This window comes from Squalius cephalus (genome assembly GCF_949319135.1).
Source record: "Squalius cephalus genome assembly, chromosome: 22".
In the NCBI taxonomy this organism is placed as follows: Eukaryota; Metazoa; Chordata; class Actinopteri; order Cypriniformes; family Leuciscidae; genus Squalius; species Squalius cephalus.
Genome location: NC_137143.1, coordinates 11211335 through 11225793, shown reverse-complemented (window position 1 = coordinate 11225793; position 14459 = coordinate 11211335). Strand labels below are relative to the sequence as shown.

At 38.9% G+C, this 14459-nt stretch overlaps 1 protein-coding gene across 1 annotated transcript; it reads right to left on the bottom strand.

Annotated features, from left to right (window-relative positions):
* Positions 1 to 191: 191 nt before the first annotated feature.
* On the bottom strand, positions 192 to 4355 carry ghrh (growth hormone releasing hormone). The gene is made up of 5 exons (XM_079858305.1): positions 4265 to 4355; positions 3670 to 3754; positions 1394 to 1498; positions 773 to 877; positions 192 to 445 (listed from the first exon to the last, which is right to left on the bottom strand). Exons 1-5 carry the CDS (start codon positions 4269 to 4271, stop codon positions 316 to 318), a joined length of 432 nt encoding a protein of 143 aa, XP_079714431.1. The 5' UTR covers positions 4272 to 4355; the 3' UTR covers positions 192 to 315.
* Between the last annotated feature and the right edge of the window lie 10104 nt (positions 4356 to 14459).

Below are 14459 nucleotides of genomic sequence, written 5' to 3'. Positions count from 1 at the left end.
TTTTGGGTAAGTAAATTCATGACCGCTCATGTGACCTACCAGAGTCAGTTGCAAGAGATTTGGCAAGAGATCCTAATACCTTGTTTTATCAGTGTTTTAGGAGAGGCTTAGGAAACAATCAATTATACCACTATACAACCATATTTACTATGGTGTGAATGTAAAATACAGTGATTTAAACATTTGTGTGTTTTAGTTAGGGACTCCTTATTTCCGTGTGGTGAACTGAGTTTTAATAATCCATTGTGAAATTTGGCAAAAAGACAGTTCACAGTTGTTGTTGTTGTTGTTTTTAATGTTTTCATCAGTGTGTAGCTATGAGAACTTAAGTCTTTGTGGTTCTCTGTAACTTTGTTCCCTCTCAATGACATCCATATCCACATCTTGCTTGTAGGTGTCTCCATATATGCCGGATTGGCGTTTTACATAGTTTTGAGTTTCTGGTCTGTTGACAAAGGTAAAAATGATTGAAATCTCAAGGGACACAGCATTATTAATTTGGTAAGTCATGGGTTAAATCACATCAGTACAAATACATTTTTTCTTTAATCTTTGAAAATAAAAGTTTAAGTAATTATAATGATCCTTGGAACCCAAGATTTTAATACATGATCGGTCATATTTAAACATTAATGATGCCAATATATTGGGTGTTCACAAATCTTAAAAGCACAGCAGAGGTACCTAAAACTAAATTATTTAAATAAATAAAAATTTTAATTACCCTGTTTTAAAAGTATTTGTTCAAATAAATGTCAAAAAAGAAACATACCCAAGTCTTTTGCCCATAACAGTTTGAAGGAATTTTCTGGCAGATATTTGACCAAGAACTTTTCGGTAGCTGTTGGTAAAGATTGCGTCAGCATGTCTTCCAAACCTAAAAATAGTGTTTAAACATCATACAGTAAGATAACTATATTTCAAATCAGATTAGACAATTTCTGGATGGCGTTATGGTTCAGCACTTGGGATTGCCCAATAGCCCACAGCAGTGTGAGAGAGTTTCAGGTTAAATTTAACTTACTGTTAACTTTAACTTACTAAAACTTTACTTACTGTTGGGCCAATGCTGCATGCTTCTAAAAAGATACATGATTTTTTAAATTAATTTATTAATTTATGTATTTTTTAGTATGGCTAGTGAAAGTGTTAAACCAATGGCAAGCAAAAAAAAAATATTTTATTAGAAAATAAAATAAAACAATAAAATAAAACTTTTTTATTGTTGAGCCATGGGTGTATGAATGAATGACTGAATGAATGACTGAATGAATGAATGAATGAATGAATGAATGAATGAATGAATGAATGAATGAATGAATGAATGAATGAATGAATGAATGAATGAATGAATGAATGAATGAATGAATGAATGAATGAATGAATGAGCAACCTAAGCTCAGCTTCTGGTGTGTGCAACAGTGAACTGTCTGCTGTCAGCTGCATTGGATCCTCAATAGAGGAGGTCATCAGGATCGCAGCCGCTCGCTGACCAAACCTAACAAACACATAAAGCACTGTGTTTATCCCTGTTACATTCATAAGACGTGAATATACTCTATAATATTAGGTAGAACAAGTGCTCTTCTACATACAATCAAAATGCAGGATGCTTTGGAGACTTTTTCAGACAGGAGCTGTTTTAGTCTGTTTTAGCTGTTTTAGATTTTCAGTAATAGAATAATTTTGGTTATTTTTAAAGGTTATTTTTGTCCATTTCTGTAAAGTCTTGGCTACAAAAAAAGCTATTGAACATTTGTTCACTGTTATTTCCCAGGACAAAAAAGACACAGAGCTTTTAATACACGCTAATATACAATGAGGCATGATATTATACTAAATGGGTTAAACCGTCCCCATGGGAATCTGTGGTTTGTTGACAAAGACACAAGAATAACTTTTTTATATATATATGAAATAGGCAGCATACTTTTTAAAGTGGAGAGAAATAATCCACCACATGTATTTAAGTTGACAAATCACAAAACTCATGATGAGATTCAATAACAATTCTTGATACAGCAATAAACTGAAATACTATTTAAACTTAATATTATTATTATTCTGAGATAAAAAATTATGACTCTAAATCCTAGAGCTTTAAAGCTAGAACCACCAAACACAGACTAGACCTTCAGAGTGTTGTGTCTCGAGTTGCTATATCTATAACTGATCCGACATTTTCCTATCTATCTATCTATCTATCTATCTATCTATCTATATATCTATCTATCTATCTATCTATCTATCTATCTATCTGCAACACCCTAGCAACCACCCAGAATACCTTACCAACCACCCTGAGTACCCTAACAACCGCATTGTAACCACCCTGACTACCTTAGCAACTGCATAGCAACACCCTAGCAACCACCCTGAGCACCTTAGCAACCGCATAGCAACACCCTAGCAACCACCCAGAATACCATAGCAACCACCCTGAGTACCTTAGCAACCGCATAGCAACACCCTAGCAACCACACAAGTACCTTAGCAACCGCACAGCAACACCTTAGCAACCACACAGAATACCTTAGCAACTGTATAGCAACACCTTAGCTTATCTGTCTGTCTGTCAAAGTTGTTCAAACTTTTTCAAACGTTCTGGTCTGGATTTCTAAAGCCAACTTCAAAGTTTGTCTTGACAAACTTTTTTATCTTAGTTTTTATCTAGTTTCTTATTATCTAGCCCCCCAATAATTAAATAAGATGCAAAAACGTCCAGTGTCTATTGGTTATAATGAGAAGCCCTGACCCTTAACACAACAAAAGCAGGGTTCAGGTTTTGTCAATTAATGTGACCTGTGACAGATTCTGAACATGCGCTCAAAAGTAGCGCACAGGCTTTCCAGTTCACTCACTGTTCTCATTCTTTGTTAGTATAATTCACACACACCCTATTCCCTGTCCATGGATTTGTATAGAGGTGTGTGTCCAGTGTAAAAATGAGTCACACATTGTTAATTAGTTGTCTCCCAACAAGCACTGCAAATGCCATGTTCTGAGAAAATCTGAACGCTATGAAAATGGTTTGCTATTATATAATATTGTTTACGATTTAAGTAGCCTTACATTTAAAAGGATTTGTAATTATAAATTATGTAACTGTTATTTGAAAAACTGGGAAAAAATCTCATGCTTCAGATATAAAATTACACTGTAATTGTAATCATAAAGTCTCGTCTCTACAGTGTCATTAAAACCATGTCAAACATGCTTTTTTTTTCTTTCTAAAACGTTATAAAAGGTAAAAGATTTGTTAAATGTGTAGCAGTTTTATATTTTTATCATGTTCACTTATGTTAAAACATTTTCTTTTACAAAAAACATTTACAAATATAATTTTTCTTTAAAACTAATATTTTATAAATTACAACTATACAACACTTGTATAATATTAATTTATGAATTTATTTAAAAATAGTTAAACTATTTGAGCCATGTAATCCATAGCAATGCTTTCTAAACTAACTAGAATGCATCCGACTAAACCAACTTGCACATTACCAAATGAATCAATTAATAAATTAATGAAATATGAAGTCACACTATTGAACAGAGCTAGTGTAAGAGTAAGAATATGTAATAAACGGTTAATTACAACAATTAAGACACCAAATATTTTTTAATTAAATACACGCATGATGGAACAGTTGGTGTGTGTCTTACCTCAGTGCTGGATAGACTGGGGAAGATGTAACTGACAGTAACAGGCAGCAGAGTGCTAGCAGAGCAGTTTTCTGCATCATTCTCACTAGAAACACAGTTCAAATTACGATTCACATCCGCTAAAATACATTTCATTAATACATTTAATTTTACTGAATTGGACGCTGCAATTGATATCCTATGTTACTCTGTTTTGTTACATTAAAATTATGAATTATTTTGTTAATTTTCAACAGTTTTTTTTTTTTAATTAATTGTATTATTATTATTAAAACGTTCTTATTTATGTAGAACCAAAAAGTTTTTTACTGCCTCATATCATATAGAGAACTAAAACCTAAAGAACTCAAAAAACTGATGAACAGATAGATCTTGAAAACCTGTAATCTAACATCAAGAAACTTTTAATTTCCAAAGAACTATATGGAGCCAAAAAAGGTTCTTGATGTTGTATCTATGCTGCAAACAACCATGCAAGTACCTTTATTTTTACTTTCAAAATTCTTAATAAATAAATTCTTACAATAATTCTTAATTACGAAGTTGAATAGCCTTTCAACAGAAGGAGATTTAAAAAAAAAAAAAAAAAATTTACCTTGCATGGTCGTGATGTGCTCCTTGAAGGTCTTTAATGAATGTGACAGAGTTGAAATGTTGGTTATTCTCACTCAGGGTTTGGTTTCATTCTCAGCTTCTTTTATCAGGTGAAAAAGAGGGTTTAAAAAGAGCAGTTAGGAATCACACCCCCCCCCCCCCCCCCCTCTCCCTTTCTCTCTCTCTCTCTCTCTCTCTGATGCATGCTCTTTTTTATTTTTACAATGTATGCTATGGAACATACGCATGCGCAACAATGATATGCGTTATATGCTTAAGGAATAGTCCACTACAATTTGAACCGTTTTCTGTAGATTATACTGAAGGAAAGAACAGATACAAATTCTGAATTTTTAAATGTATACTAAATTTTCTTCAGTGGTTCTATCTCTGCAGCTGCATTTGTCATTATCATTCTAATTTTCTTTTCTTTCTTTTTTTATTGTAATTTCCACTTTCCCATGCGAATGTCATGTACGAAAGGTCTTTTGTTGCTGGCTGGTAATCTTTTTTTTTTTTTTTTGTAAGTTGGGTCTCATCATCCTGTGGTGCTAGAACAGTCTAATTATAAAGATTTCTCTTGCTAGAGCTGATATAGTTTCTGAAGAGTTAAAAAGAGTTAACCTGTAATCATTTGTTTAGGTTCCAGCAGACCAGAAATAATTAATAATTAAAACCAACAGTGTCTTTCTAGTGTCTTGTGTCTGTCCAGGCGTCTGCCAAGGATCTGGACACAATGTGTACAATTATTGCTTGGTATGAATGCATGAATGCAATCTTAAGTTCAAAAACTTTCTAGTGTAATATATTTTTTTCTATTTCTCAAAAGTAATTCAGGGAACAGGCACAGTGTCTGTGAGATACTTGTCAAACAGTATTTAAAACATGATATTTTGCCTGTGATTTGTGAATTCTCAAGGCAGCTATATAAAATTATACATTAAAGGTAACATATGAGAGATTCAACACTTAATATCCTGTGCTTAGAAAGAGCTTTGGATATGGTGCAGCTGTGCCTTGGGCAACCTAAGTTTTTAAGGCTCTTTCTCTGTTTTTCTCTGTTCTCTGTCTTTCTCTCATTCGTGGAGAACTTTGTAGAGCCGTCACTGGCCCCCTCGACGATGAAACTCTCAAGCTGCTCTTCTGGATCGGGGCCAATTTCCACCAGGTCACCGACCTCCCAAACACTGATGGACTGAACTGGAGAGAAGCCATCGGCAGGTGTTTGGTGAGCGTCGCGTCCTGATCCAGAAAACAACCACCATCACCAGCAGCCGCCGAGACCGCCCTTCCAGAGTCTCGTCCTGCCGAGACTACCCTTCTAGAGCTTTTTCACGTCATGATTTTATTCTAATGGACTCTAACATTGTTTTCATTAAAGAGTTAAAAGGAATAGTCAAACATTTGCTCACATTTAATGATGCACAGATATCATTAAAACCTTTTCATTTATGGAGTCAGATGAAATAACGAGAGAATACATATGAGAAAATGTATTGCATTTAATCAAAATTACTTTGCCACGTGGAAAGACAGTAACACGCAGAGGCCTTCCCCACTGACCGGATGCCTCCATTGGGCCGATTGAGCGTGAGCTTACACCATGTCCCTTGGGATCCTCAGCATCACCTTGGCTAGTCGGCTCTCCGGCTCCATCTGGGTATCCTCTTCCACCTGCTTCGCCCTGGCCTCCTTGCACAACCTGCTCCGCCCTGGTTGCCTGCACCGTCTGCTCTGCCCTGGTCCGTCCTGCCTTCTGTCTGCCCTTCACCTGCACTTCGTCTTCCTCCCTCCGCAGTTGGTCTATCTATTGCGCAAGGTCAAGCCTTCTGGGAGGTGGAGGTAATGTCACGTGTCAGTGTATGATTGGACTTTCAGTTTGTGTTTTGATTTGTTCCTGTTTTCTTTTGTTCTTTTACCACCACTCCTTCGTTTCCATGGTTACTGTCATTATCAGTTCAGTTGTATCACCTGTTTAGTCATCATCGTCATCTGTATCACCTGTGTTCCGTTAATCAATGTCATCTGTGTTTATATTTAAGTTCCATCTGTTCAGTCAGTCTTGGTCCGATCTCGGTTATATTTAGTGTGTGTTGCTACCTGTTCTGGTGTCCTGTGTTTAATTACATTAAACCTTCTTTTTTGAAAATATATCCTCATCTCTGTTTGCAACCCCCTGTGACAGTATCATTGTCAAAAGCATGGATCAATTTAATCTTAATTAAATGTTCCACATCAGTCCAGAATAGTTTTGTATATATGCAGTGGAAAAATAAAAGAGAAATTATTTCCTTGGGGAGTACTTCAAGTAAATATTTTTGTAAATAGTTTGGGAACCCCTGCTCTAAACCATCAAGACTGAACTGCAAAAAAGGTATTTTCTCAAATAAAGTAGCTTGAAAGGGCGAAGGCCCTATTGTTTTCGTTAGGATTATTTTTATTAGGGCCCAGGCCCTGAAAGGGCGAAGGCCCTATTGTTTTCGGTAGGATTATTATTAGGGCCCAAGCCCTGAAAGGGCGAAGGCCCTATTGTTTTCGTAAGGATTATTAGGGCCCAAGCCCTGAAAGGGCGAAGGCCCTATTGTTTTCGGTAGGATTATTATTATTATTATTAGGGCCCAAGCCCTGAAAGGGCAAAGGCCCTATTGTTTCCGGTAGGATTATTTATTAGGGCCCAAGCCCTGAAAGGGCGAAGGCCCTATTGTTTTCGTTAGGATTATTAGGGCCCAAGCCCTTTCAGGGTGAAGGCCTTATTGTTTTCGTTAGGATTATTATTATTAGGGCCCAAGCCCTGAAAGGGCGAAGGCCCTATTGTTTTCGTTAGGATTATTAGGGCCCAAGCCCTGAAAGGGCGAAGGCCCTATTGTTTTCGTAAGGATTATTATTAGGGCCCAAGCCCTGAAAGGGCGAAGGCCCTATTGTTTTCGGTAGGATTATTTATTATTAGGGCCCAAGCCCTGAAAGGGCGAAGGCCCTATTGTTTCCGGAAGGATTTTTTTTTTTTTTTTTTTTTTTTTTTTTTAGGGCCCAAGCCCTGAAAGGGGCGAAGGCCCTATTGTTTCCGGAAGGAATTTTTTTTTTTTAGGGCCCAAGCCCTGAAAGGGCGAAGGCCCTATTGTTTTCGTTAGGATTATTAGGGCCCAAGCCCTGAAAGGGCGAAGGCCCTATTGTTTTCGTAAGGATTATTAGGGCCCAAGCCCTGAAAGGGCGAAGGCCCTATTGTTTTCGTTAGGATTATTATTATTTTTAGGGCCCAAGCCCTGAAAGGGCAAAGGCCCTATTGTTTTCGTAAGGATTATTAGGGCCCAAGCCCTGAAAGGGCCAAGGCCCTATTGTTTTCGGTAGGATTATTATTATTATTAGGGCCCAAGCCCTGAAAGGGCGAAGGCCCTATTGTTTTCGTAAGGATTATTAGGGCCCAAGCCCTGAAAGGGCGAAGGCCCTATTTTTTTCGATAGGATTATTTATTAGGGCCCAAGCCCTGAAAGGGCGAAGGCCCTATTGTTTTCGTAAGGATTATTTATTAGGGCCCAAGCCCTGGAAGGGAGAAGGCCCTATTGTTTTCGGTAGGATTATTTATTAGGGCCCAAGCCCTGAAAGGGCGAAGGCCCTATTGTTTTCGGTAGGATTATTTATTATTAGGGCCCAAGCCCTGAAAGGGCGGAGGCCCTATTGTTTTCGTAAGGATTATTATTAGGGCCCAAGCCCTGAAAGGGCGAAGGCCCTTTTGTTTCCGGTAGGATTATTTTTTATTAGGGCCCAAGCCCTGAAAGGGCGAAGGCCCTATTGTTTTCGGTAGGATTATTAGGGCCCAAGCCCTGAAAGGGCGAAGGCCCTATTGTTTCCGGTAGGATTATTAGGGCCCAAGCCCTGAAAGGGCGAAGGCCCTATTGTTTCCGGTAGGATTATTTATTAGGGCCCAAGCCCTGAAAGGGCGAAGGCCCTATTGTTTTCGTTAGGATTATTAGGGCCCAAGCCCTGAAAGGGCGAAGGCCCTATTGTTTTCGTTAGGATTATTAGGGCCCAAGCCCTGAAAGGGCGAAGGTCCCTATTGTTTCCGGTAGGATTATTATTAGGGCCCAAGCCCTGAAAGGGCGAAGGCCCTATTGTTTCCGTAAGGATTTTTTTTTTTTCATTTTTTTTTTTGTGCCTTTTTGCCACTTTTGGGGCCCTTAACATGCTCAAAAACTCTTGAAATTTTGCACACACGTCAGAACCTGCGGCCATCAGGGCCGGGCTGAAGCTGGTACCGGGGCGTGGCAGGGGGGCTCGACAGCGCCCCCTGGAATGGGGTCCGAAAACTTGGTCCATAAATCAAACACGCTTGCATGTAATAATATGAAACTCAGTACACATATAGATCTCATCGGGCCGAACAACTTTCGTGCTCTAAGTTTTACAAAAGCCCAACAGGAAGTCGGTTATTATACGTTGTTTGGAAAACGCATACAATGGAATGTGAAATACTCCTCCTAGGGATTTCATCCGATCGCCACCAAACTCGGTGAGAATAAAGTCAAGACATTGAGGATGAATTCGTGCGAACAGATTTTTGATATCTCGAACGGTTTGGCCGTGGCGAGGAAACAAATTTATGGCGAATAATGGGACACAGGAAGTGTGTTATAACTTCTGCATACATTATCTGATCTTGCTGAAACTTCAGCAGTGTATTCGTTGTAAGAGGCCGATCACATGGATGTGACCTTTGTGAGTCAAAGTTATAGTGCCACCAACTGGCAACAGGAAGTGTGTCACTTTCAAAATGCTTTGAAATCACTTTCTTATTTTTACCCGATTTGCTTAAAACTTTATGTGTATAATGTAGACACACGGCAGATGTAGACCTGTGAAAGGATTATTGATATCTTAGATACTGTTGCCGTGGCAACGCATCAAACTTTAATATTCTTTTCGGATGCTTTTGAGACTCTTCACATGCTTGAAAATGCATGAAACTCGACAGACACATCACATTTATTATACAGTATACATGTGCAAAGTTTTAGAAACGGGCGTGGTGGAATGGCTCAGTAGCGTCACCTTTAGTCAAAAATGGGGGCTTAGTTTTTCCTAGAATCACAAAACTTGGTAGGTGTATTGTTCTCATCAAGCAGGACACCTTTCTAATTTACAGTCATAACCTCAGACCCACAGGAAGTCAGATATTTTGGTTTGAATGTGGATTTTCTGGAGAATTTTCTCTCTCTCTCTGTGTGTCTGTGTGTGTGTGAGGGGAGGGGGATTTGTCTATTCCATTTAATCTTTGTTTTTCAAGGTTTCAGGGGCTTTTGGGGCCCTTAACGTGCTCAAAAACTCTTGAAACTTTCCACACAGGTCAGAACCCACGGTCATCAGAGCCGGGCTGAAGCTGGTACCCGGGCGTGGCAGGGGGGCTCAACAGCGCCCCCTTGGACACGGTCTGAAAACTTGGTCCATATATCAAACACGCTTGCATGAATTAATATGAAACTCGGTACACATATAGATCTCATCGGGCCGAACAACTTCCGCACTCTAAGTTATTAGCTCCGCCCAAAAGGAAGTCGGCTATTATGGGTTGTTTGAAAAACGCATGCTGTGGAATTTAATGTACTCATCCTAGAGAATTCATCCAATCGCCTCCAAACTCGGTCAGCATGAAGTCCGGACATTGAGGATGCTAAATTCAGGACGGATTTTTGATATCTCGAACGGTTTGGCCGTGGCGAGGAAACAATGGCGAGAAAAGAGAAACACAAAGAAATATAACTTCTGCATACGTTAACTGATCTTGATGAAACTTCAGCAGTGTGTTCGTGGTAAGAGGCCGATCAGATGGATGTAACTATTGTGAGTCAAAGTTATAGCGCCACCAACTGGCATATATATATATATATATATATATATATATATATAAATATAGCTGCGAGCAGCGATGGAGGGCCCAAGCCGGTGACAACGCCACCCCGGTGGCTTTAGTGTAACTAAAGGCACCAGGGTGGCGGTGCCAACGGCTTGGGCCCGCAATCGCTGCTCGCAGCTATATTTAGGGCCCAAGCCCTGAAAGGGCGAAGGCCCTATTGTTTTCGGTAGGATTATTATTAGGGCCCAAGCCCTGAAAGGGCGAAGGCCCTATTGTTTTCGGTAGGATTATTATTATTATTATTAGGGCCCAAGCCCTGAAAGGGCGAAGGCCCTATTGTTTTCGGTAGGATTATTTATTATTATTATTATTATTATTATTATTATTATTTTTCTGTCAACCTTTCGGGCACTTTTGAGACCCTTAACGTGCTCGAAAACTCTTGAAACTTTGCACACGGGTCAGAACCCGTGGCCATCAGGGCTGGGCTGAAGCTGGTACCCGGGCGTGGCAGGGTGGCTCGACAGCGCCCCCTTGAACGGGGTCCGAAAACTTGGTCCATAAATCAGACACGCTTGCATGTAATAATATGAAACTCGGTACACATATAGATCTCATCGGGCCGAACAACTTTTGTACTTTTACTTTTTACGCCAGCCCAACAGGAAGTCGGCTATTATGGGTTGTTTTGAAACGCATGCTGTGGAATTTAATGTACTCCTCCTAGAGAATTCATCCAATCGCCTCCAAACTCGGTCAGCATGAAGTCAAGACATTGAGGATGCTAAATTGCGGATGGATTTTTGATATCTCGAACGGTTTGGCCGTGGCAAGGAAACGAATTTATGGCGAATAAGGGACACAGGAAGTGTGTTATAACTTCAGCATACATTATCTGATCTTGATGAAACTTCAGCAGTGTGTTCGTTTTCAGAGGCCGAACACAAGGATGTGATTATTGTGAGTCAAAGTTATAGCGCCACCAACTGGCAGCAGGAAGTGTGTCACTTTCAAAATGCTTTGAAATCACTCTCTTATTTTTACCTGATTTGCTTCAAACTTTATGTGTATGATGTAGACACACGGCAGATGTAGACCTGTGAAAGGATTATTGATATCTTAGATACTGTTGCCATGGCAACGCATCAAACTTTAATATTCTTTTTTGATGCTTTTGAGACTCTTAACATACTTGAAATTGCATGAAACTCGACAGACACATCACACTTATTATCCAGTAGACATGGGCAAAGTTTCAGAAACGGGCGTGGTGAGGGGCTCAGTAGCGCCACCTTTAGTCAAAAATGGGGGCTTAGTTTTACCTAGAATCACAAAACTTGGTATGTATATTGTTCTTATCGAGCCGGACAACTTTCTAATTTACACTTATTAGCTCAAAGCAACAGAAAGTCAGATATTTTGGTTTGAATGTGATTTTTTGGAGAAATTTCTCTCTCTCTCTGTCTCTGAGTGTGTGAGGGGTGGGGGTGATTTGTCAGTTGAGTGAGATTTACTTTTTCATTTGTTTTTCAAGGTTTCTGGGGCTTTTGGGTCCCTAAACGTGCTCGAAAACTCTTGAAACTTTGCACACAGGTCAGAACCCGCGGCCATCAGGGCGGGGCTGAATCTGGTAGCCGGGCGTGGCAGGGGGGCTCAACAGCGCCCCCTTGAACGGGGTTCTAAAACTTGGTCCATATATCAAACACGCTTGCATGAATTAATTTGAAACTCAGTACACATATAGATCTCATCGGGCCGAACAACTTTCGTGCTCTAAGTTTTACGCCAGCCCAACAGGAAGTCGGCTATTTAGGGTTGTTTGGAAACGCTTGCTGTGGAATTTAATGTACTCCTCCTAGGAAATAAATCGATTCGCCTCCAAACTCGGTCAGCGTGAAGTCAAGACATTGATGATGCTAAATTGCGGACGGATTTTTGATATCTCGAACGGTTTGGCTGTGGCGAGGAAACGAATTAATGGCGAGAAAAGAGAAAAACGAAGTGTTATAACTAATGCATACATTAACTGATCTTGATGAAACTTCAGCAGTTTGTTCATGGTAAGAGGCCGATCAGATGGATGTAACTATTGTGTGTCAAAGTTATAGCGCCACCAACTGGCAGCAGGAAATGTGTCACTTTCAAAATGCTTTTGACAAAAGTTGGGGGGGTTGTTTTACCTACAGTAGCACAACTCAGTACGTATGTTGATCTCATCGACCCGGACAACTTTCTAATTTAAAGTCATTAGCTCCGACCATCAGGAAGTCAGATATTTTGGTTTGAATGTGGATTTTTTGCAAAATCAGCCTCCAAAAGGCACTAAAAGCCTCAAATCTTCTAAAAATGTAATTTTATACCATTTATTTCTATATAAAAGTATACAAATATCACAACTAAACCCATTTTATTCTGTTTTTAAAAAGAATTTTATTCTAATTTTATTCTAAATTTTAAAACAGTAAAGTAAAAAAAAAATTCAAGTCATACATAGGGCTATACTGCCCTCTTGTGTCCAAAAGGACATCAAAATAATATATAAAACTTTTTACCAGCTAGGCCAATAATGTATTTAAATATACATTTATTAGGTATGTGTCTGAGGATATTTTCCCACCGGTTAATCGACGTGTGTGACACGAGCGGGTGCTTTTGTATCGCTAATATAAAAGTGAAAGAAAAATACGGACGTCCGCACGGACATTTATAATGGTGCACACACAAATCACACACACGTTGGAAAGAATTATGCTTTTAAACAACACTAAACCGCCATTAGATTTCGCCAAGTGACCGTCTTAATGAGCGAGTCATTGATTCATTAGTTCAAATGATTCGTAATCCATAACAAACAGATCCATAAACATGGATCCATAAACATCCAATCCATAAACATAAACAGATGTTTATGGATTGATCATTCAATCTTTGAGTCAACCAATTCGTTCAAAATGCTGAATCATTCAGTTATGAGAAAACACGTTCCTGTGAGATGCGTTCTTCTGTGATCTTTGTTTAACTATTTCCGCTGCTGAAACAGAACAAAAACAGTCAATATTGCATCTAAAATGTAAATGACTTCATTTTAACTGTTAATAACCTGTTGTATGAAATCAATGTCACAGTTTCAATAGTGATTGTATTCAGGAAAAGTTAGGTACGGAGAGCGAGCGATTTCAACGAAATCAGAACTAAACCCATTTTATTCTTTTATTATTATTATTCAATTTAAGAATTATGTTTGAGTTTAAAAAAAGCCAGAATGTTTTAGTCCAAAAAATAAATAAATCATGCCATGGATTGCTTGAAATTAATTTTTTTTATTATATTTATTTTTTCGTTTTGGCTTTGTTTATAGTTTATTTTTAATTTTTTATTCTTGTTCCGTTCTGAATATCATTACATTTAAAGGATTTGTTGTGGAATATTTTGAGTGTATCATAAAATCAGAATAATTCTCTCGATTTAGTGATCCCCTACTTATTATTTTATTTTATTTTTTTCTTTGTTCTAATTAGGTCAGGCAAGTAAAATTATCTGTGTCTTGTCCCTTAAATTTATTTATATATATATATATATATATGTGTGTGTGTGTGTGTATATATATATATATATATATATAAATATAAATATAGCTGCGAGCAGCGATGGAGGGCCAAAGCCACCGGCACCGCCACCCTGGCACCAGGATTGCGGTGCCACCGGCTTGGGCCCGTAATCGCTGCTCGCAGCTATATTTAGGGCCCAAGCCCTGAAAGGGCGAAGGCCCTATTGTTTCCGGTAGGATTATTTATTATTAGGGCCCAAGCCCTGAAAGGGCGAAGGCCCTATTGTTTTCGGTAGGATTATTATTATTATTAGGGCCCGAGCACCGATGGTGTGAGGACCCTCTTGGAATTGCTCTGTTTATTATTATTATTATTATTCTTCTCCGCATTGAATTGCATTTTTGAGGGCCTAAACATGCGCGAAAACTCACGAAACTTTGCACACGCGTCAGAACTGGCGAAAATTTACATCTGATATAGGTTTCAGAATTGGACGGGGCAAAATGGCTCGATAGCGCCACCTATAAAAGTTCAACGGAGTGCGCCTCCTGCAACGTTCCACGTACGTGCACGAAATTCGGTACATACGTGTAATGACCTAATACCTACAAAAAAGTCTCTTGGAGCATAGCCCTAAACACAACAGGAAGTCAGCCATTTTGAACTTCCTCTCAGATTTTTGTGCAGTTTTTGCCATTTTCAGGCCTCGTACTTTAACGAACTCCTCCTACAGTTTTAATCTGATCATCTTCAAATTTGGTGAGTGTAATCTTAAGGCCTTTGCGACGTTAAATTGCGAAGAT

What these genes read in the sequence shown, in the direction of transcription:
- ghrh (XM_079858305.1), bottom strand. An exon ending in CCAGTCTATCCAGCACTGAG is followed by an intron (nt 1,499 to 3,669) that starts GTAAGACACACA and finishes TGTGTTTGTTAG; the next exon opens with GTTTGGTCAGCGAGCGGCTG. An exon ending in GTTATGGGCAAAAGACTTGG is followed by an intron (nt 446 to 772) that starts GTATGTTTCTTT and finishes CTTTGTCAACAG; the next exon opens with ACCAGAAACTCAAAACTATG.